The sequence below is a fragment of the Python bivittatus genome, unplaced genomic scaffold, assembly GCF_059951505.1.
Source record: "Python bivittatus isolate LINGU-HERP-01145 unplaced genomic scaffold, Pbiv_v1 ctg000580_np1212, whole genome shotgun sequence".
Taxonomy (NCBI): domain Eukaryota; kingdom Metazoa; phylum Chordata; class Lepidosauria; order Squamata; family Pythonidae; genus Python; species Python bivittatus.
In genome coordinates this window covers 8,513,614-8,534,564 of record NW_028277087.1, presented here as the reverse complement: position 1 = coordinate 8,534,564, position 20,951 = coordinate 8,513,614, and the positions used below count along the sequence as shown (strand labels likewise).

The 20,951-nt window shown below is 41.2% G+C and overlaps 1 protein-coding gene across 1 annotated transcript in view; it reads right to left on the bottom strand.

The window, feature by feature from the left end:
* Positions 1–20,951, bottom strand: part of UNC13A (unc-13 homolog A) — a 103,604-nt gene that overhangs the window by 51,457 nt on the left and 31,196 nt on the right. The window contains exons 13-23 of the mRNA XM_088149903.1: positions 18,436–18,485; positions 16,339–16,417; positions 11,292–11,297; positions 10,806–10,877; positions 8,696–8,915; positions 8,258–8,485; positions 6,878–7,019; positions 5,317–5,486; positions 4,551–4,666; positions 3,586–3,749; positions 2,766–2,916 (exon numbers count right to left, since the gene is read on the bottom strand). Of these exons, the coding sequence (XP_088006029.1) occupies positions 2,766–2,916; positions 3,586–3,749; positions 4,551–4,666; positions 5,317–5,486; positions 6,878–7,019; positions 8,258–8,485; positions 8,696–8,915; positions 10,806–10,877; positions 11,292–11,297; positions 16,339–16,417; positions 18,436–18,485 (1,398 nt within the window). The remainder of the gene's footprint in view (positions 1–2,765; positions 2,917–3,585; positions 3,750–4,550; positions 4,667–5,316; positions 5,487–6,877; positions 7,020–8,257; positions 8,486–8,695; positions 8,916–10,805; positions 10,878–11,291; positions 11,298–16,338; positions 16,418–18,435; positions 18,486–20,951) is intronic.

Genomic DNA, 20,951 nt, shown 5'->3' with positions numbered 1-20,951 from the left:
TCATTTGAAAGAGACCACAGTTCAAGGTCACTTCCCCCAGGGCAAATGTGTAAGGACCTCACTGGACAAATCCCCACCAGGAACAAGAAGCAGAAGGCTAAAGCTGAGGTCCTAATCTTGTGAAGCAATACTCTAAACCAGTGTTTCTCAACCTCAGCAACTTTAAGCCGTGTGGACTTCAACTCCCAGAATTTCCCAGCCAGCATAGAATTCTGGGAGTTGAAGTCCACACGGCTTAAAATTGCTGAGGTTGAGAAACACTGCTCTAAACCCAGAATTGAAATCCACACCAGTTTTGACACACCAGTTCCCAGTTGCTCTGTTTTATAAGGTTTTCTAGTTTTCAGATTACAAAGGTATATTACATCAAAGCCGCTCAACCATGATGCTATGTATCTGCGATCAAAGAATACACGCAGGAGAACGCCTGAGCTTGACTTCTCTGTTATCACTGGACAACAGCTGCCTCCTCTGATTGGCAGATGCTCCCCAAGAGCTCAGCCAATGAGGTCTCTTTGCAAGATCTACTATAATGCAAAGACTTGGGAGATGTGAAGTACCTAAGATGAGGCAATGGGCATGCACTTTGCCCAATGCTGCCCCTTTCAGAACTGCATGCAGCTCCAAGATGGCCCATCCCTCCCTGATTTTAATTCTTTTGCTGCAATACTGTCTGTGGATCAGTGCCCATTTTCTCTGGAAAACTCCCTTCCTGTTCAATATTGGAACTTCTTCTCTTTTAGATGACTCTTTGCTTTTCTGAGAGGGACAGAAGATGGCTTCTTCAGTGTTTGATTCTCCAGTGCCTTGGCCAAGCCAGGATCCCCCACAACCCTTTCCCATACCTGACCATACCTTGGAGGCTTTATTATGTGGCTACTTCCTAGTCTTTATAATGCTTCCAGACATCACAATTTTAGGGAAGCTGCCCACAGAACCTTGCCTGAACAGGGGTGCTCTGAGGGAAGTGATCTCCAAAATGGTCTTGCTTTTTAAAAGTTTTAATTTGGGGGGGATCAGCCACATCTCTTTCAGACAACATCCTGTCACCATTTGAAAGCCTTCCTGGTTTAGTAGTTAGTTTTTACATCTGTGTATAAAGAGGACTCTCAGGGCTGCACAGACCACCACTCTTAAAAGAGCAACAACAGTAACGTCTTCTGCATTGTTAACCCTGCCCCCCAAATCCTGAATTTCCATTGTCCAAATAAGAAGCAAGAATGGTTCCAACTCCTCCTCTTAACTTCTAGAAGTTATGATTATGATGATTTCTTTCATATTATGCTGTTTTCTTCCATCATGGGACACAAGGTGGCTTGCAGAGAGATGCCCAGGCAATATCCCATCTGGCCCTCAGTGGAGTTTGGACATGCTTAGCTGCAACTAGGTGACCCCAACCCTTGCTGGCTTAAGAGCCTTTCAAGATCAGACCGAAGGTTGATCTAGGCCAGGACTGCTTCTCAGGGCTCCATCCAGGTGCTTCTGGAAAATCTACAAAGCTTTGCCTATCATCTGGCATTCGCAGGTTCTAACCTGGTTGTTATTTTGACTTTCCAATCTATGCTTGTAATGGGCTGTGAGAATAACCTTGAGAAAGAGCCACAGTCAGATAAGAGAAATCTGAGTCCAAATGGATCCAGGAATGGGGGTGGAGAAAGTACCCCAGAATTGACCCTCCCTAGTTCTCTTTAGGATAAAGGCAGAGAGGGGGGAGGCACATTCAGAGTTGCAAGATTCTGTTATTGTAACCCAATAATAAAAGTAGTTTTAGTATTCATACTTTGGTGTTCAAGTCTGGTCTATTTCGAAGGGCTGACATAAATCTTGCAACTCTGAACAGCTCTTCCTTCTGTTCCTCAAGGTTATTCTCACAGCCCATTACAATGCTGTGCCCTGGAATATCCTGGTGGTCTTCCATCCATGAATTAACCAGGTCTGGTATGGTTAGTGTTTTGAGAACAGTGAAACTTGGCTGGCTGCAGGAGAGATCCAAGTTCAGATCTTCCTCTCATTCCTGAAGCTTCCTAACCTTCACTCACTCTATTTCCTTTACAGTCCAGCCTACCTTTCAGGATTCTTATAGGGATAATGTGGGAGAAGGAAGTACATGTACTACTTTTTGCTCCTTGGTGGACAATGGGGTAAAGATAAATAAATTAATTGAAAAGGAAGGAAGGAAGGAAGGAAGGAAGGAAGGAAGGAAGGAAGGAAGGAAGGAAGGAAGGAAGGAAGGAAGGAAGGAAGGAGGTTGTTCTAATTATTTGGAAGTCTAGAACCACTAAACCAGGGAGCTTTGGCCAGGTTTCAGGTAATGATCACTGCTATGGGAGGGGTCTAGGAAAAAGGCACCACAGAATTGGCTATATCATATTTCTAGTCATTCCTCCCTGGCCAATTGTTTTTCCTTTATTAAACCCAGCCCTGTTTGAGTTTGTTCTTGCTCACATTGAATCATAGCTTACCAACTGCTGCATTGACTTATGCAGGTTGAGCAAATGTACCTTCTCTTTCTATCTGAGAGGTATGTGCAGCGTAAATACCACCTCCAACCCCTGGCACACATTTCTCTAGAAATCATTCAATAATGCTGTGAGGGTTTTCTTTCCAAAATTACTCTTGGGGTTGAGCAAGTGATTGCGTGCACAGAATCGGGTGTCCTTTTTCGTCAGGCCGCCCCCTCTATCATCATGCACCCCCACCCCCAGGAAAAAGAAAAGCATAGAGTAAAAGTAAGAAATGAGTGTTCTACGCACCATCGGACTTACCCCGAAATTGGAAGCAGCAAAACGGTCAGAGGCAGAGACATTGGTGGAGGCAGTGGTATGCGCATAATAAGCATTAATGTTGGCCAATAAGGTACTCATTACAGCAGGCACCCCTGGGCACATGTATTTTGAGGAAAGGCAGGCGAAGTGCCTGCAGCATGGAAACACAGAGGAAAAAAAAATCTCGAGGCAGTTTCTAACCCAAGGGCAGGAACAGTCTGGAGCTGGTGGGCACATGTGGCATTTTAAGAGCATGTTGTGTGCACTGTCACAGAATCATTATTACCATGGGTTTAGCCTTTCAAGGTAAGCCAGGTCAAGAAACAGATATCACAAAAGCTATTGGAACTTTACTTTATTATTATAGGGTATCACAACAGAATCTCAAAAGCTGACAATGTTTTCCCTTCCCTCCCCCTTGTACCAAAGAGAATCAAGGCGGGCTTAACCTAAGTTTCTTTCTAACAGCCCCTTCAGTTACTGGGCTTAATTTATGTTTCGCTAATTGCCATGTTCCTTCTCCAAGGTCACCTCTGTAGTTCTCTACACTGGACCTACAACCACTCTAGTGCTGCAGTCTTTACATCTTTCTATTGTCTCTCCAGCCGCTCACAATTTCTGACCTGCAAGTTCCCTGTAGAAGGACATAACCCATCCAGGTAAACTGTAATGCAAGAGCTCTACTATGTATGAGAATTTTACCAACATTTTCTAAACAGGAAGGACACAGAAGCTCTACCTCCGAACCTCTGGAAGAGTCGCTCTGGGATTCAAGGTAAAGTTAATACACAGTCCACTCCTATATTCCACAGATACTCACGTCATGGCCTGATAGATAGACTCTACTCCGTATCTCATAGCAAATTCATCCACAATCTCCTGGGCTGTTTCATCAAAGTACACTTTCCAAGCGTCATCACCCTTTGCATCTGGGATTTTGACTACGCCGTTGTTCTGGATGTCCGTCACGAAATGGAATAGGTTCTAAGAGCCATTTAGAGAAGGGATAAAATTAAATCAGAAGACTCACACTACAGAAGAGGCTGAAAAAGGAGAATGGTTTGTAGCGATGTCAACAGAACATTGCTATTATCTTGTAGAAAGACTCAGGCAGAACCATTGTGCTTAGATGTGTTAAAACTAGGTATCATATCCATAAGTAGACCTGCTTTCCTTTGGAACAGAAATCATGTTTTATGGAATGTGTGGGTTTTTTTAACGAACAATGTGTCAGGCTCTTTAACAGCTACTTAAAACCAAGTGATTCTTTCCCAGTACATTTCTCAGTTTTCTTTTTAAACAAGATTTGAGAAGAAAGGGATGGGAATACAAGAGTTCCAGCAAATGAACTAGTTCCCATTTAGAACCAGTATCCCTCTGTGGACATTGCGGCAAAGACTTCTTTATTTTCTTTCTAACAGCCTTCCCGTGATCCTCCAAGGAGGCAGGCCACTTCACTGTCAGTGGGGAAGTCTGCAGCTGACTGTTTAGATCAATGTTTCTCAACCTTGGCGACTTTAAGATGTGTGGACTTCAACTCCCAGAATTCCACAGCCAGCATGGAAATTGAAGTCCACACATCTTAAAGTTGCCAAGGTTGAGAAACACTGGTTTACATTACGGTCTCATGAACCTTTACTGCTCTGGGAACCAACCAGTACATTGCTGCCCAGTTCTATAGCTGGATGAGATGGCTCCATGCATCTCCCAGTATAGAGGGCTGGGACAGACATGAACCATACCATAAAAAGCAATCTCTGCATTGTTATATGCCTTTTCACTCACTTCATGGAGGCAGGTGTACTGCACATGGTATGGTGCCACTTTCTCCTCTCCCTTGATCTCCACACTGATGTGCAATCGGATAGCTCCGGATACAGCTGACTTATCTGTTCGCTTGTCTGAAACAGTTAAGGGATGGGGAGAGAAGAGAGGCATTTGGTGTTACAGTTACAGTATTTGCAGGATTGATGTAGGAAAGGGGATTTTTATGAAGTCTGTGTGAACATCCCAGAATAAGCAAGAATATAAAGGGTTAAGGTTAGGGTTATGAATATCCCAGAGTAAGCAAGAATGTGAAGTGAGCCAGCTAGTTGAGACAATACAGCCTTATGCCTCTGAAAGGCCCATAAAATCAAGAATGCCAGCAGTAGCTTCCCCTCCCTTGTAGAGCTTAGGAGCAGTTGGATTGTTGCAAGCATTTCTCTGGACGTACTTCAGTTCCATTTTTTGTCAAAGCAAATGATTCACTCCAATATTCCTCAGTGTGAACTGTCAATTGTCTTACTGATCTGCTAGAGATGATAAGTGTGGGGCTTCAACTGCAAGCCTGGCCTTCTTGAGCTTTCCATCTGTGAAGTCAAGGGCCAACTACCAGATCTAGATTTTGTACTTCAGACTGAATGTGTTGCTAGTATAGAGACAATGAATAACTCTAGATCTCTTTTCTGAAGATCTCGTCTGCCCACTTAGGACTTTACAGATGCCTATGACCCATTCAGATGGAAAGCTGTCCAAAAGATGTCCCTGTTGAGGCTGGATGACTGCTTACCCAGATTGTACCAGACATCCATCTCTCCGCTCAGCGTCCGCACCTCAATGATTGTCTGACCCAGGAAGTCATCAGATTCTCTCTTAAAGCGCTGCTTTACCCTAGACTTGATGTCATCATCTTCATCCCATACCCGAACTTTAATTCGATCGGAGGAGTTATGACATTCACTGATCGTGGAGAAAATTGGGAAAAGAGGGGAAGTAACAGGTAAGAGCTGTTTAATGTCACTATGTATGGGGACATAGATGCTAAGAGAAGGGTGAGTGGTTCACATTAGGGAGATTATTCTGCATCCTGAAACTGAACAGAAACTGAATAGTGACTCCTGAACCAACAGAAAACCTTATGATTACTAAGCCCATTACACATTCCCTTGCAAGATCTCTCTATCCTCAACATTAAGTATACCCCTCCCTCCCTCCCCCAATTTCTCTCCATTTTTAACTCTGCAATATTAGTTTTTCAATCAATGCTTTCTTTGCTTAATTAAAAAATCCACCTATATTATGGAATGAACTTACAATCATTATTCATTTGTCATATAAATTATTAATGTCTAACTGGAAATATAATTTTATGGAAGTTTGGGAAAACGGGGAGTAGCTGAAAGGATGTTAGATACTCTAGACCTTTTTCTCTGTAGAGAAATGGAGGTCTACCAGCAGAGAAGGAGAGGATGATCATCTACCTGCCGTGGCAGAAAATTCTACAGCAATCATCAACTGCTTCCTCTGCTCTGTGGGCAGTGAACTTTACACACGCATTCATTAAGGTAACTGGGAGGAAAAAGAAGATAAAAACTCAAATTGGGGGTAGAATGGAAAATCTTTCTTCAATCTTCTCCCCTGGGAAAGTTTAGGTACATTACCCTGCCACATATATATAAAGACACATCTAAAGGTCTTCATACACAGGAATGACTCCCTCCAACAACTTTTGAATTGTTGCTAACTAAACATGTTCCAGTTCCAGAAGCAAGCTACAATCCTACATTCTTGGATAGGCAACCTTTTGATATCTGGGAGCTACACTTAACATTGAACCAAACGGGTCCTGACCCTACCTACTTCTAACTAGCCTGGGTTCTGGAGATCATCTGTTTGGTGCCTGCAGGCTACAATAAATATGTTTGAGGGGTGGAAGAATGAAGGCTATAGTAGGCAGTTAGCTTGTAATTTCTGTATCCTGCCTCAAAATCATGGGTATGTCTTGTGGTTTGGGAGGGGAGAGGAAGGATTTAGGCCCTGAAATTTATCCCCCTGCCCCAAGAATATAGCCCACTGGAATCAAGGTAACTTCTTTTCAAGTAAAAGATTTAGCTTGGAAGCGTAGAAGTCAGAGCTAACCAATCCTTGGGACAATATCTGGAATGGAAAGTAGAACTTTGCTGGACACCTTGAACCTGTTTAGCCACATTCTGCTGTTAACTGATCTCAGATCTGACTAATGCAGGCTCTTAGCCTGCTAGTGTGCTGGCGTGAATTACTGGTGTGTCAGCTAACAAGGTAACATGCCCATCCAACATGCATTAGAGACAAGTGCCTTATGATTCACTTACAAGTGGAAGTTCTCCTCCCAGACGGGGTTCAAATTTCCATAAATGGTTTTTGTTCTCTTTTTCGTCTTTCCAACCTGGACAGTAACATACGGGTCGCTGGAGCCCGTTTTATCCTTCGCCTGCAGGCCTTGTGCACAAACAACTACCAAATATATAAGCCACAGACACACACACACACACGTGCCAGGTTGATCGGGTGGAAGGATACACACATACCAGCACCCCCAAAAAACCAAAACAAACGAAACCAATAAGACAACACATGAACAAAGAAAGCAAATGAAAACAAAAGTTAGGGATAGATAATAGACAAAAACAAGTTTAATATTTATTTTCCTTTTCTAGGTTGATTTGAATAAAAACAATGTATTTTCCCATTTGTGTATGAAGTGTTTTGGTTTTTTTTAATCTGTGCCTTCAAATCAGTCTTGACTCCTGGTGATTGCCTGGACTAGTCCCTGCAGTATTCTGGGCAAGATTTCAGAAATGGTTTGCCATTGCCTGCTTCCTAGGGCTGAGATAGAGTGACTGGCCCAAGGTCACCCAGCCGGCTTTGTGCCTGAGCAGGACTAGAATTCATGGTCTCTAGGTTTCTAGCCTGCTGCCTTAACCAGTACCCAAAACTGGCTCTTGTGTGAAAGATGGCCAGCCCTAATTTATTGGTTTGATTCATAAGCCACCTTTCAGTATAAACCGAGCACTCAAAGTTTTAGAATTGTGAGGCAGCTGAAGCGATATTCAGTGCTTCTCTAAAAGTCACGGGGATCCCCTCCATCCCAAAATGTGAATGAGGGAAGATAGCTTTATATGCTTGTATGTCTTGACCCTCCTCAACCTGGACCAAGGGAAATTAAATGTGGATGCCTCCAGAGTCCATAATTGTCTCCAGAGATGGGGAGACACCTGCTCAGACTGATCTTAAACCTACAAATGAATTCAAAGACAATCACCCTTCAGTATTCTCCCTTTTTTGAATTTCGTAATGCAGTTTTATGAACACCAACAAAAAAGCATACAAAATTACGCATACAAAAAAGTGCATGGGGAAGAAAGAAAAGTACTCGCCAAAATTCAAATACTAGTGGAAAAAATCTACACAAGTGTCATATAAGAGGGAAAATTACTTGTACAAATGAATACATTAGAAGTGCATCAAATAATGTTTAGAAAATAATACATTAGAAGGTATGTGCTTCAAAAAGACATGCAGCTTTCCATGCAGACCTTTTAAAAAAGAAAGAAAACACCACAGAGATATGAAAATAGGGGCAAAAATAGGTTGGAAAAATGAGCAACAGAGCAAAACTAAACTTAACAGACTGGTCTGTTCCTACGTATATGCCTGTATAGAAGAAATCCAGAAAGTTGTCGGCATGGTACCTGTGATGCTGATCTTGGCTGACCACTTTGAGGTGCCATCCAGAACGCTCTGCTTGACCGCCTTCATCTGCTGGGTGTGAGTGGTCTTAGAGACAGCAAAGATCTCCTGGATTAACTCAAAGATTTCCGGTTTATTCCGCTCACGGATCTTCATACGGTCTTTCAGCACCATAATAATATTCTGTGTGCGATCTTCTGCCCCATGTTTAGAACTTTTCTCTGCTGCCCCTGAGCACCAGAAGAAATATAGCATTGATAATCTCACATGCAACAACAGTTATTATCATTACTGGTTATTATCTGTGTTGATAACAACACAGGTAGGCTAACTGTGATACTTTAGCAATCCACAAAAGTATTTTTTCTCAAATGAATTTTGGTTTCAAACAACACCCTTTTCCTCCTGTCCCCAAAACCATCATGCAAGGGGATCCTCACTTTGCAAGCAATCGGCGTTGAGCAGGTCTTGGCACTTTTCGTGGCATTTCACCCCACACTCGGTACACCGCATTCCTTGGCGTGCAATGCCCCAGAGGAGGCCTTCACACTCATAACAGTAGGTGGGAGTGGTAGCAGTCCACACCTCAAAATTATGGGGGGTTGTGCAAGAGATGGGATAGATTAAGGCTTGGAGGGTCTTCTTGTAAACATGGTTTTTCTGTGGGGAAAGAATAGAGAGTATACAGGTTGGAATAAGAAAGCCAAATGTAGTGGCTACATATTATAGGACTTTCCGTGCTTGCCCTGGCAACATCTTTTTTGTGGCTTGTCCCCATGGTGTTGTCTTCTTCTTGTCCCCAGCCCAGGAATGAGACAACCTTCATTTGTCCTTAGATGTTCCGGTGTGAAAGCAACATTTCCTCCCTTTTTTGGTCACTGTCCAAGGGCAGCTTCAAGATTCATGCTATGTCATTCTTATCTTGGAGGGAAGTCATGAGACTACAGTGATTGGAAACAGAACCAACAGGGGCAGGAAAAGGTTTGGCAACAATTTCAGGCTGTGATAGTTTTTTGCTATTTTTGGGTGGAGAGCTTTCAATTCAATAGTGGGGAAAGGCCCTATGTTCTAGCAAGAGCCCTCTCCTAGAACCATTCTTCTTTGACACATGTTCTATAATCAGAAAAAAGAGTAGGCAATGTTTTTTTTTTTCTTTTATGGGTCAAGTTTCTCTAGGGCTAATATTTTGGGGGCCACCTGCTAACAGAGGGCACAGCATTGTGAGCAGAGCAGGGACTACAACTGGCTGACATCACTCCTCCTCCTTTCTGACACTTTCCCCCCCTACCTGAGACCTCCTTTGCTTTCCCAGGTTCTCCTTCTGACTTCCTTTTGTTCTCATGCAACAGGCTGTCAGAGAATAGAAAAATCAGTGCCTTCCATAGTTCAGATTTTTTGCAGAGAGATTTTGGAATTGAGAGTTCAGGGCTGTGGAAGGCCTTGGGTCAAGATCTTCTAGCCTCTAATTTTCCTGGAGATGCCAAGGACTGAGGTATGGTTTGGGATTATACATGCAGAAAGATCCCCCAATCCCTCCCTTTCTGTTAGATAAAGTTTTAAAAAAAGTGGGGGGGGGGGAGAAATTAGGTCCCAAGACTAGGTAAAGAGAAATAACAGGGGCTTCCTTAGCCCTTGATTAAAGATTGGAATCTACATGAAGCTAGAAAAGGTCCAGAGAAATAAGTAGAAGATTTTGCTTCAGGAATCTGTTTGTCTTTAAGGAATAGGTAAACCAGTCTATCCAGAAAACTAAGTTAGAATTTTAATATTTATTTTCCTCCATGTGTGTCTAGTATCGAACCTTTATTGTCTCTGGTATTTATGTTCTCCGTACAAGCTCAGCAACTTGTGCTTTCTGTAACTAAAGGGTGGGCTCAATGTTCTTGCTTTGCTCTGGGCCCTTCCCCAATCACATCGTCCTTTTCTACATGGGTGCATTTATTTATTGGAGTTATATCTTATCTTTCCTCCAGGTGCTTAAGACAGTATGCATACCATGCCTGCCTCTAATTCCCCCATCCCCAACCACCCAACCAGGTAGGCTGAGCTGAGAGAAAATGACTGGCTCACTTAAGGAGCTTCCCTGGTTGAGGGTGGACTTGAACCTACTATAAGTGTCCCTGGTCCTACTCCAACATCTTAACCACTATACCACGCTCACTCCTTATACACTCCATCCCATAATCTTAGGTCAGTAAGGCAGCTGTTTCATGTCCTACCCTGGCTCTGTCTGACCTCAATGGTTCCTTCTGCTTTCTTCATGGAATGATCCATATGATAAAAAAGCAATGTTCTCCTAGAGTTGAAGCAAGGCTCCTTCTTATTATAACTTAGGAGGGGGCTAACATTTATTCACCCAGGCCTTTTAACGTTCAGGTGTTTCACGTTACAAGTTTAATGTTTATTGTTCAGTGTTTTATAGTTCTTGTTTCTAACACGTTTTTATTGTATTTCTGTAAGCCATTCACAGCTGTTAAGCAAATGCTCAGGATATCCATTTCCTACATACATGTTCTAAGTAAACAATTAAAAGGATGTTGGAACACTTACTAGCTCTTCATTGTTTAAAGTGCTTGATGCAAGTGCTGATGTAATACCAGCTTTCCTGGACTGGACTAAGGACTGTTGGAAAGAAGCATAAAGAATAATTAAAGCAAAGCAATAAAGACCATACATGTTCTTGATCATGAATGAACCAGATGTGTCTTCATAATTGCCATTCACTTTAGAGGCAAATAAAACACTTCTAAACATAATCCTATACTTTATATTTTAAAAAGTCCTTAGGGCTCAATATATTGCTTTATGTCATTGTCTTGTTTCCTCACGTGTATTTGTTTTTATAGGGGATGGATGAATTTCTCCATATGTTCAAATACGGGTACAAGATGTGACAGAATCTTTGGGACATCAGAAAGTGGCCAAGCGCTCATAAAGACTAGCAGAATCCAGATTAGCAGACATCCCTAAATTTTAGCAGATGTGTGAACTGGGAATGGATTTGCAAGGAATACATGTTAAAAAAGAAATACTCACCATAGCCTGTAAAGTATTGGAGGGTGAAAAAGCACAAGAAGAGAGGAAAGAAGTTGTTAATATGATGCAGAAAATCAGACTTTTCTTCCAGACCTTCCCTATGATAAGCAAAATGGCACAAGACTCATTAAAGATTTGGGGGACTCATAACTCTTTTCCTATATCAGAGACAGGGAACCAGTAGTTCTGGGGCCCTATCTCTAGGGAATCCCTAGTGGTTTATCTCATCAGCTCCAGCCAATGGAGTTCATTGAAAAGGTGTGATTTGGAATTCAAAAAGCTTTAAATCCACAGGTTTCCACCTTAATCCAAGATCTATTAAATCCACTTTCTCCAATCTTAGGTCCTCCAGATGTGGTGGGACTTCAGAAGTTTCAACACATTCGGGGGTCACCGTGTTGAGGAGAACCATAGGAACTCTTACTTGGTTTTAGACTTCATGTCCATATTCCCTCATAATCCCACCACAATTTCTCCACTCACCAACACCAGCACTTTTTTAGTGTGTCCATTAGTGGCTTGGAAGGAAAACAATTTCTACAGACTCAGCAACTTCCCAGGGGATGAATAAAGCAATGCCTATTATGCCATCACATATTTCTACATGTCAAAGTATACAGTCCACAATATGCAAGCCTGTCTTAACCCATTGGCTGTTCAAAGCGCTGTTCCAACCCACGCTCAAAAGTTTGGTACTTGAAAATAAGACACAGACCTCAGCATCCCCCCTCCCTCTACTGCAAAAGACACAAAGAAGCTGCCGCATCAAAGAGGAGTAGAAGCTCGGGCAAAAGACAGACAAAGGAAGGACAATAAAATCTAGATGTTGCAAGCAGGAAGTTAGTAAGAGAAAGGCAAGCAAAGGTGCAGGGTAGAGGGAATCAGACCTGTAGGTGACCGAGATTTATATCATACCAGAACCTAGCTTTCAAGGATTCCTGAGCTTCAAGTTAAAATTATTTGAAACTAATTTTACTTTTTCATATGTTTTATCTATAAAACTATAATTCCTGAACTTCTTAAAGTGACTTGTGAAGCATCCCGTCTAGGCTCTATAGCACCTTTTAGATGAAATAGAGATCTCAGATAACAAGCCTTGGGAATTGTAGTTCTATGGAAGGCCTGGGACCTAATTCTTTGTGTTCAATAGTGAGCTATAATCCCAAGGTTCCTTGATGACATTTGATCACTCTGATCATTCTCCAGCTAAGGAGCTTTGGGATCTAAAGAGCTTTGGAGGGCTTTGGATTTCTAATATATTTATTTATTTATTTATTTATTTTATTTATTTTATTTATTTATATGTCATATTTATATAGCCGCCCATCTCACACAAAGTGACTCTGTAAATATATATAAATATTAAAAAAACCATATGGGTGGTATGTGTCTTCCTCAATCTTGGGTCCTCTACCAGAAGCCTGGGAGTTTGAGGGTTCTGCACAGTATCTTAGCTGTTCCTAACACTGCCCTCTTTTGGACAGAGAGCTCTGATGTTGTTCCTGGGATCTGTTGGAGCCATTCTCCCAGCTTAGAAGTCACAGCTCTAAGTGCTCCTACCACCTGGGACCACTTTAGCTTTTACTTTCCAAATTTTGAAATGTTTTCTAACATAGAAATTTTAATATATCCAAGACTGTAATCCCCAGAATTGCTTGAGTGCAGAAGTTAGCAAAGAAGGGTAGCAACTAGGTAGAAGGATTTTTAGTTATTACATTTTATACAAATTGTTTGTCTTAGAATTGAATGATCTGACACAGCTTCCTGTAACAGACCACCAGAATTGAACTTTCAAGGAAGAAACTGAGAATGATGTTAGGAAATCTCTAGATCACTTTTTGTGATCTATAACTATTATTAGGTCTCCTTGTTAGGGACCTGGTACAACAACTGGAGTAACAAGGCAAAGAGAAAGACAATGACTTCATTGTCTTTAAAAAGACATAAAACAATACAGTTCTATCTTTAGTATATCAAATATTGCCTATGTCATTTCTCCCTCATCTAGCGCCCTTCAGATATTTTTGACCACAATTCAGATCATCCTTGTCTGGAACTAATGAGAGTTATAGTCCAAATACTTGGGGGGAATCACATGGTGGAAGGTTGACCTGAGTTTCTTGTACTTCTTCAGGCTGAAGCTCAGGAATTGCTCAGTACTATCCCACAAGGTAAGCTGTGTCACCGCAGCTTCTCCATTCAGAATTGACCTCATCCAGACTGGTTGCTGGTTTCTCTTAGTCTCCTCTCCTGAGGAATCAGGAAACACATACAGGACTTCCTGTTTTAATAGCACGTTGTTGAACAACAAGATTTATCTGAGCTTCCTCGTCTTTGGTTTTTCTGAATCTGCTCTCTTTTCCTAGCTACTGAGTACAGTCCATGGTGATAAGATGAGCAGAGGAAAGTATTATCCTATCTCCTGTCTGGAGATGCTGGGGACCTAACCCAGGTTCTTTTATCTACCACTGAAGCATGGTTGCTTTTGGATAACAAATATATCTTCCCAGTATTGTCTACTCTGACATTTTAGCTCACCAGTCCTGCTACCTGAGATACTTTACCTGAAGAATCTCCTTAAAAAGTAAGTTCTCACTGAACTATGCCTTCCCTGTAAGGTTGTCAGTAAGGGAAGCATACGAGGAAAAGTGCAAGAGATGCAGTGAATCAAAAACATGTTGAAGGGTAGACCTTGCACAATGAGGAAGGGTTGTACCTTGGGAATAGTGAGGTTTGGGAGTGTAGAGTTAGGAGGAAGGAGACAAAATTGGAAAATTAAAATGCAGGAAGACATTTGGTGCTCCTTGTTGGACAAGGATTTTGTACAGCATCTGTTAAACCAGGCATTTGCAATTGGTTGCCTCCAGATGCTGTTGGGATCCTGGGTTTAGGGGAAAAGGACTCCTGGGGTATTCTCCCTTTCACCTCATTCTCACCAGATCGCTGATCACTAGCGGAAGAGATTTACGTCCAGCCTTAATGTCGGGCATGCTGTTAATGCAGCGCAGAAACTTTACTGCTGCTCCCCTGAGAAAGATGCACCCACAACAGCATCAGCAAGCAGAAGATGGAAGAGAAATAAAACAAGCTTTATTAGCGAAAGCAAAGCAGAGGCAACTGAATAAGATGTGGCACACTGGAGCCGAAGTAATGGAGGATGTGATCTTTCCTCCCCCGTCAATCCTGTTTTCAGATTTTGTTATGAGCTACATTTTAGGGCAGAAGGGGGATCATGAAAATTGTCACAGCAATTATTATTTCTTGGTGCTATTCTATGCCTTTGGATTTTAAAGTAATTAAAAATTACTCTTTGTAATAATTTGAGAACTGGTGCAATGCAACTGCTAGAGAGACATTTCCACTGCAGGGTTTTAGAACTTGTAGTTTGGTGAAGGAGACATCTCTGCTTAATCCTTGTTAACCCTTAATCTGAATTCTTAAGAAAATGCTTTTGGGGAGTTTTTTATTTCCAGCCACCTTTCTACTATAATGACCACTTATGTTAGCTAACTCCACTAAAATATAAAATAAAATTCAAGTGATATTCATATATGAATGACATTAAGTTAAATCACTTATAATCAGGATTTGGTAGCAAGTGAAGCTTTGTAATAAGCAAGTCCTAAAACTGTCTGTGCTCACTAGTCAGCAGTCAATAGTAGACCAAGTGTCATTTCTAGCAATTTTAAGAAACAGCCCCACTTATAGTGGTCTCCACAAGTGGCAGCATCTGGCTGATTTAATTTAACTGGGAAGTTAAACAGAGTTAGGCCTGGTGAGTACTTGGATGCGAGGCCTCCATAGAATCTAAGAGCAATAGGCTTGATTGGAAGCAAAAAAAGACAAGAACAAACAATTTTTGTATTGTTGCCAAATAAATGATATGGATGTGCCCATGAAGTCACCAACAGCCAATCTGGGTTTGAAGGAAACCTTCTTCTATACTATAATATAGTATTAATAAAATATAATATAATATAATATAATATAATATAATATAAAATAATAAAATATAAAATAATATAATATAAATAAAATATAATATAATATAGCTGTACCCCCCCCCTTGGAATATCTTGCCCCTGGAGGTGAGATTGGCCCCCTCACTCCTGGCTTTTCAGAGGGATCTGAAGACCTGGCTCTGCCATCTGGCCTGGGGCGAGGAGGGGGATCATCAAGTGTGGGGTTGGCTAGTCCCTTAGTGGCCAGGCGTTGCTGCCTACCATCAGCCTCCTGGATTTTCTCCCTTTCGTTTTTGTGAATGTGTATTGTTATAGGTTTTAATTGTATATTTATTTATTGTTTTAACATGTTGTGAGCCGCTCAGAGTCCCCCATTGGGGGGAGATGGGCGGGGGACTAAATAAATAAATAAATAAATAAATAAATAAATAAATAAATAAAAATAATAATATTGTACTCCAAGGAGGATTTAGTGAAAGGTTACATCGCTGTTACTAGATCCAATTTCAAGGCAGTGGTGCCTTTGGTGCAACAGCCTTAATCGTCCAAATACTTTCCTGATGACCACCGAAAATCCAACAAACAACTTTGGAGGGCCCCAGGCTAGGGATGGCTAAGACAGGTTTGCAAATGAATAGGTATATCCATCTCTCTCAATAAAGAGGAAGATCTTATACATATAATAAACCCTTGCCTGCCTTCCCATAGCTCTCATCTTTCCACACGGGAAGTGGGACAGCAATGAAATCAATCAATCAATCAATCAGTCAATCTGTCAAACAAGGCTACATAAGACATTTACAATTTCAAGAGAATTTGCACTTGGGCATTTTTCAATTCACTGTCTCAGGCAATAGATTACACCAGATCTCAAATGACAAAATACTGAATTCAAGGACTTAAATATTATGAATATTTATAAATATATAAATATAAATAAATATATAAATATTAAATGTGACATTCATCCTTCCATTAGCTGGCTCCAGAGAAACATTTAGTGGAATTCTTGCTGTTCCAGAGCAGATAAAGCCAGCAGCTGCTGGAGAGAGAGAAAAGAAAGATGTTAGAAGAAGAAACCTCACCAAATCGCTAACTAGGGGTATGGGTTTTCTTTTGCGAATGTCAGGCATACTATCAATTATGATCAACCCGCCACCAGGCCTGGAGAAGAGACAAAAACAGTCAGATCATACAGGAAGACAGGAAGGTGAAGGAAACAAGGTTAGGATAGGGAAGCAGAGAAGGGAGAGGAAGGGAAGGCATCAAAAGATGAGGCAGTGAAAGTATCTGGAGAGGCACCTGCATAGGGCTCAGCATTGCCTCTGTGTTTCTTCTATACTTGGAATGGGGTGGGGCGGGAGGAGAGAACTCTGATGTTGTCCCTTGCCAGACAACCGACTTCCTTGCTGGAATGTAGTAATACAATGGCTGATTTTAGAGACACAAAATCATCACTTCCCAAGGCCCCAGACCCCCCTTTCTTTTACATCATGGCTACGTCTTATCAAACCAAAATCTGAAAGGGTACAAAAACTTGCACAACTTGGCAAAGGCAGAACTGTACACTCTTCTGAAACAACTTTGGGTGAAGAAGTATGTACTGGAAAAAATATTGACTTGCAAGTATAGAGGAGTAAGAATATGGGGGAGCACAGTTCAGATACTTTTGTTCCAGAGCAGAAATCATGATGTCATCTTTCAGAATGGTATTTGCCCATGTTGGAAGCATGGTGGCCAGGAGACAGGTCTGGACTGGCACATTGTTATTTTAGTAGTCACGCTAAGTTTGACAGTGAATGCCATGGTTGATGAGAGAGATGTAAAACTATTTTTCCTAGACTCACAGTTTTAGAGAGATATATGTGCATATATCCATGTACATACTGTATTTATGTCCCAAGCACATGCATACAGCTTTCTGTGATCCTGAATTTTTGGATTTTGTTTTGGGATGAGAGCCATAAGGATGAGCTCTGGGATATCAAATTTCACAAATTTTACCAGCAGGAATAAAAAGCGATCCCCCACTCAGAACTTAAGAACAGCACTGCTAATTAGGCTAAGGGCTGTCTAGTCCAGCATCCTGGTTTGAATAATCAGTAGATGTTTCTGGGGTTGTCCCAGGCTCTCTGGCTGGTGTTTCCCCATAACTGCAGTGTTCTTTACCTGGAGGTTTATGATTCAACAGGGCAATTGTTTATTTATGATTTGGTCTAGGCACCCTTTGAAAACAGTCTAAGGGGCCACTACGAGCTCCTGTCATTGGCATCCCCTCAAATTAGTGATGGATTATGTGAAAAAGGAATTCTGTTGTCTATTCATTGCCAATCAACTTCTCATGTCGTTGGATCATGGGAGAAGGAAAAAATATTCCTTTTCCATACCCTTATCCCTCCTGCATAATTTTATACACATTATCAATACTTCACACCCAGCTTAATATATTCTTTTAATTAAAGTTTAATTTTTAATTTCTTTTCAATGTTGAAAATACAGTGTGCAAAAGTTGGAGCAATCCTGGAAATTAAATTTTACTGCTCAGAATTTTGAACAATTACAGGTTTTTGAAATCTGCCTTTTACTATTGAAATCTCGCCATTTGAATTTCAAAAGGAAAATGTAAAAGTCTTGCTAAATGGATGGCCATAAATCTTACTAAATACTTTTGTAAGACATTTGTCAAATCCTGCCAAAAGCTACTGTTACTGCATGCCATCTGTCAAACCTAATGTGATCTTTAACTGCTAGATGTCAATTCTTGTAATAAGTACTGAGCATTACAGTAATGTCATCTATCAAATACTGTCAAGTAGCGAGTTCTGCATACTAGATCTGGTTAAATGGAAACTATTCCAATACCCCATCCGTCAAAAACAATTGCTATGTTCTGCAAAATCTTTGCAGAGCGAGATTACATTTTACGGATATCTGCCATCTGAATGTGCAGATGAGATGAGATTGCTGATAGCTTTTTTTTTTTTGGTGGGGATGGGATTTTTTGTCTTGGCTGTATCATGTCATAACATTAATAATACAAAAGATCTATTATTCAGTACCTACTTGGATGGGGAAGATCTCAGCGCTATGCAAACAACCCACAATTAGGACAGAACCCTCCCATGGCAATCTACGAGTCATCTGAAGAATGTTTCAATTTTACCCCATTCTCAAGAACTCACCCGCCTTTAAACCAGAGGGATTTTGATTCTCCAGAGCCTTCACCTCGAGCCTGAAAAACAGAAAGCAGTGAACTTAGCTGAGTCCCTGCTGTGACTTGTTGCAGCCGGAGATTCTGCTACAGAAATCTTTCTTTTCTCTGAACCAATGTGCTCTTGTCGTTGCTATTAATATTAGTGGCTTTGGATCAAAATGCTCCATCACTCCACCCCACCCCAAAAAACATGGGTACCCTAGTTGCAGCTGCCAAACTGGAGGAGTCCTTCTGACAGTTTTTGAAGAGGGCGAAAGTGGGTGTAAGCTGGCCAGATGTATTGATTGGGCCCTGCTTAAGCACATCAGGTAAAGCCAAGCCCCACATGGCTGGGCAAGACCAAGGAACCAAGAGCTACACAGATTTCAGTAACTACCTTTGACGCTCATCTGGGGTCAGTACAGAATCTTGGAGAATGTAACAGGAATTTCTAACCTTCATGGATAATGAGTTTGTTAAGGTGGACTCTCTTTGGAGACTCTTGAGGTACAATTTCCCAGATGTTCTCCTGGGCTGAGCTGCCAACTATGAGATAATGAGTTGTCTGCTAATTCACTTGCTGCTCCCTGTTCCATTTCTTTCCCATCTCACCCAAATGTGAACCTCGGCTAGCTCTTTTGGGACATGGTATGTTGCAGGGGCATCCACAGATATATGGATATATAGATATATAGATATAATTCTCTCTCACACATGTAAGCACTATAGATGCATAAATTTATGCATTCTTGTGTGGGAGAGTAGTGTTTACATGTGTGAGAATGGTTGTTTTCTGCAGAAGCAGGATTCACTAATTTTCTGACAGCATTGTTTAAATGACCATGAATGAAAACAGCAATATACAGGCAATTAATTTTAATCAATACATATTCAATTAGGGTGTAGTTTGCTTGCTTGCTTGTTTGTTAGTCCTGACCCTGCCCTTTTCTGGGGATTATGACTACTGAAAAATGTCTCTCTCTTTGTGTATGTGCAAGAGAGATACACACATACAATTGTGAACGATGCACATATTTGCAAGGGAAGGGAAGATCTCCATGATTGTTTTGCTGGTGTTAACCTTAGTTTGCAGAAGCTAGGTGACAGGATTTTGTCTCGATATATATGTAGACGTATATCGCATACACGTATACCCATATACATATACACATGTACACAAATATGTAAATATGGCCTTGAGAATCTTTCTTCAGTTATTTCTGCTTAATTTTTTTTTAAATGCAAAGTCTCTGGTGGGTTTAAGATGGAAGAAGAACTGGGACAATTTACTTCTTAAAGGAGAATGTGTCTGTCAAATGATCTACTACATGCTGCAATGATGGAGTTAAATAAGAAGTTCTGACAAGCCCCAAATAGGCACATTGCTTCACGCCAACCGGCTTTTGCTGCCACACCTTTGCAGGATTACATCTGTTCTCTACTTTTCCTTCTTCAAATAGCCCTGATCTGTCTCTCCTGAAGAGAAGATAGTCTGATGCATGTTTGCATGGAATACTGTCTGATCCAGACTTGCCTTGTTCCATCTGCTAAGTATTTCCAAATCACTGCTTTCTGCAGAAGCTGGAGAAAGGGGGAGATCTTCTACTTTTACTCAGGGTATGGAAGAGATGATCATTTTGTAATTTCTGTTCATGGTCATTTTAAAATTTCATTCCCTTGCTTTCTCATTCATATTTCTAGTGATTCCCCAGGAAACCCAGCTGCCGTTCTCTGACAGCTGCAATTTCAATGCTTTCCATCTCAATGGCCACCAATTTGCAGAAGTCCATTATATCCCCATCTGTAGCAAGTGGCTGCACCAAGCTGGACCTGGGCTGAACTTGAAAAAGCTACGCCAGGTCCACCCTAGTTTCTACTTGGATGGGAGACTACCAGGAACTACAAGAATTTAAGCTAGCCTGGGGAATTATAAAAAAAAAAAAAAATCCTAGAGAAAGGCAGTAGCAAATAATTTCCATATTATTACCAAAAAAATTACAGAGATGCCCCCATGAATTAAGCTTGTAATTGTCAGATGAGAGCGATGTTGGACTATGCGGATCAAAAATCAGGCGTCTGGTAGCTCCTTTTGTAATAAATACAATAAATCTAGTTGGTACAGGTTGAAGCATGATTTTTATAGATGCAGATTTCTTCCCCACTATGGGAAAGTGTATACATATAACTGAGGCCACATTGAAGCTGCGAACCTATACATATACCTGGGAGTAAGTCCTATTCAACTCAGTGGGATGTACTTTTGAGGAGATATGCACAGATTGTGTGCTATTAAATATATGCTTTGCATACCTCATTTGAGGCATCATTGGTTTTCACAGAAGAGTGATTTCCCTTTTTTTTTTTTTTTAATCTGTTCAATCTTGTCCAATTCTTGGAGACTTGCCTGGACAAGTCCCTGCAGTTTTCTTGACAAAGTTTTTTCAGAAGTGGTTTGCCATTGCCTCCTTCCTAGGGCTGAGAGAGAGTGGCTGGCCCAAGGTCACC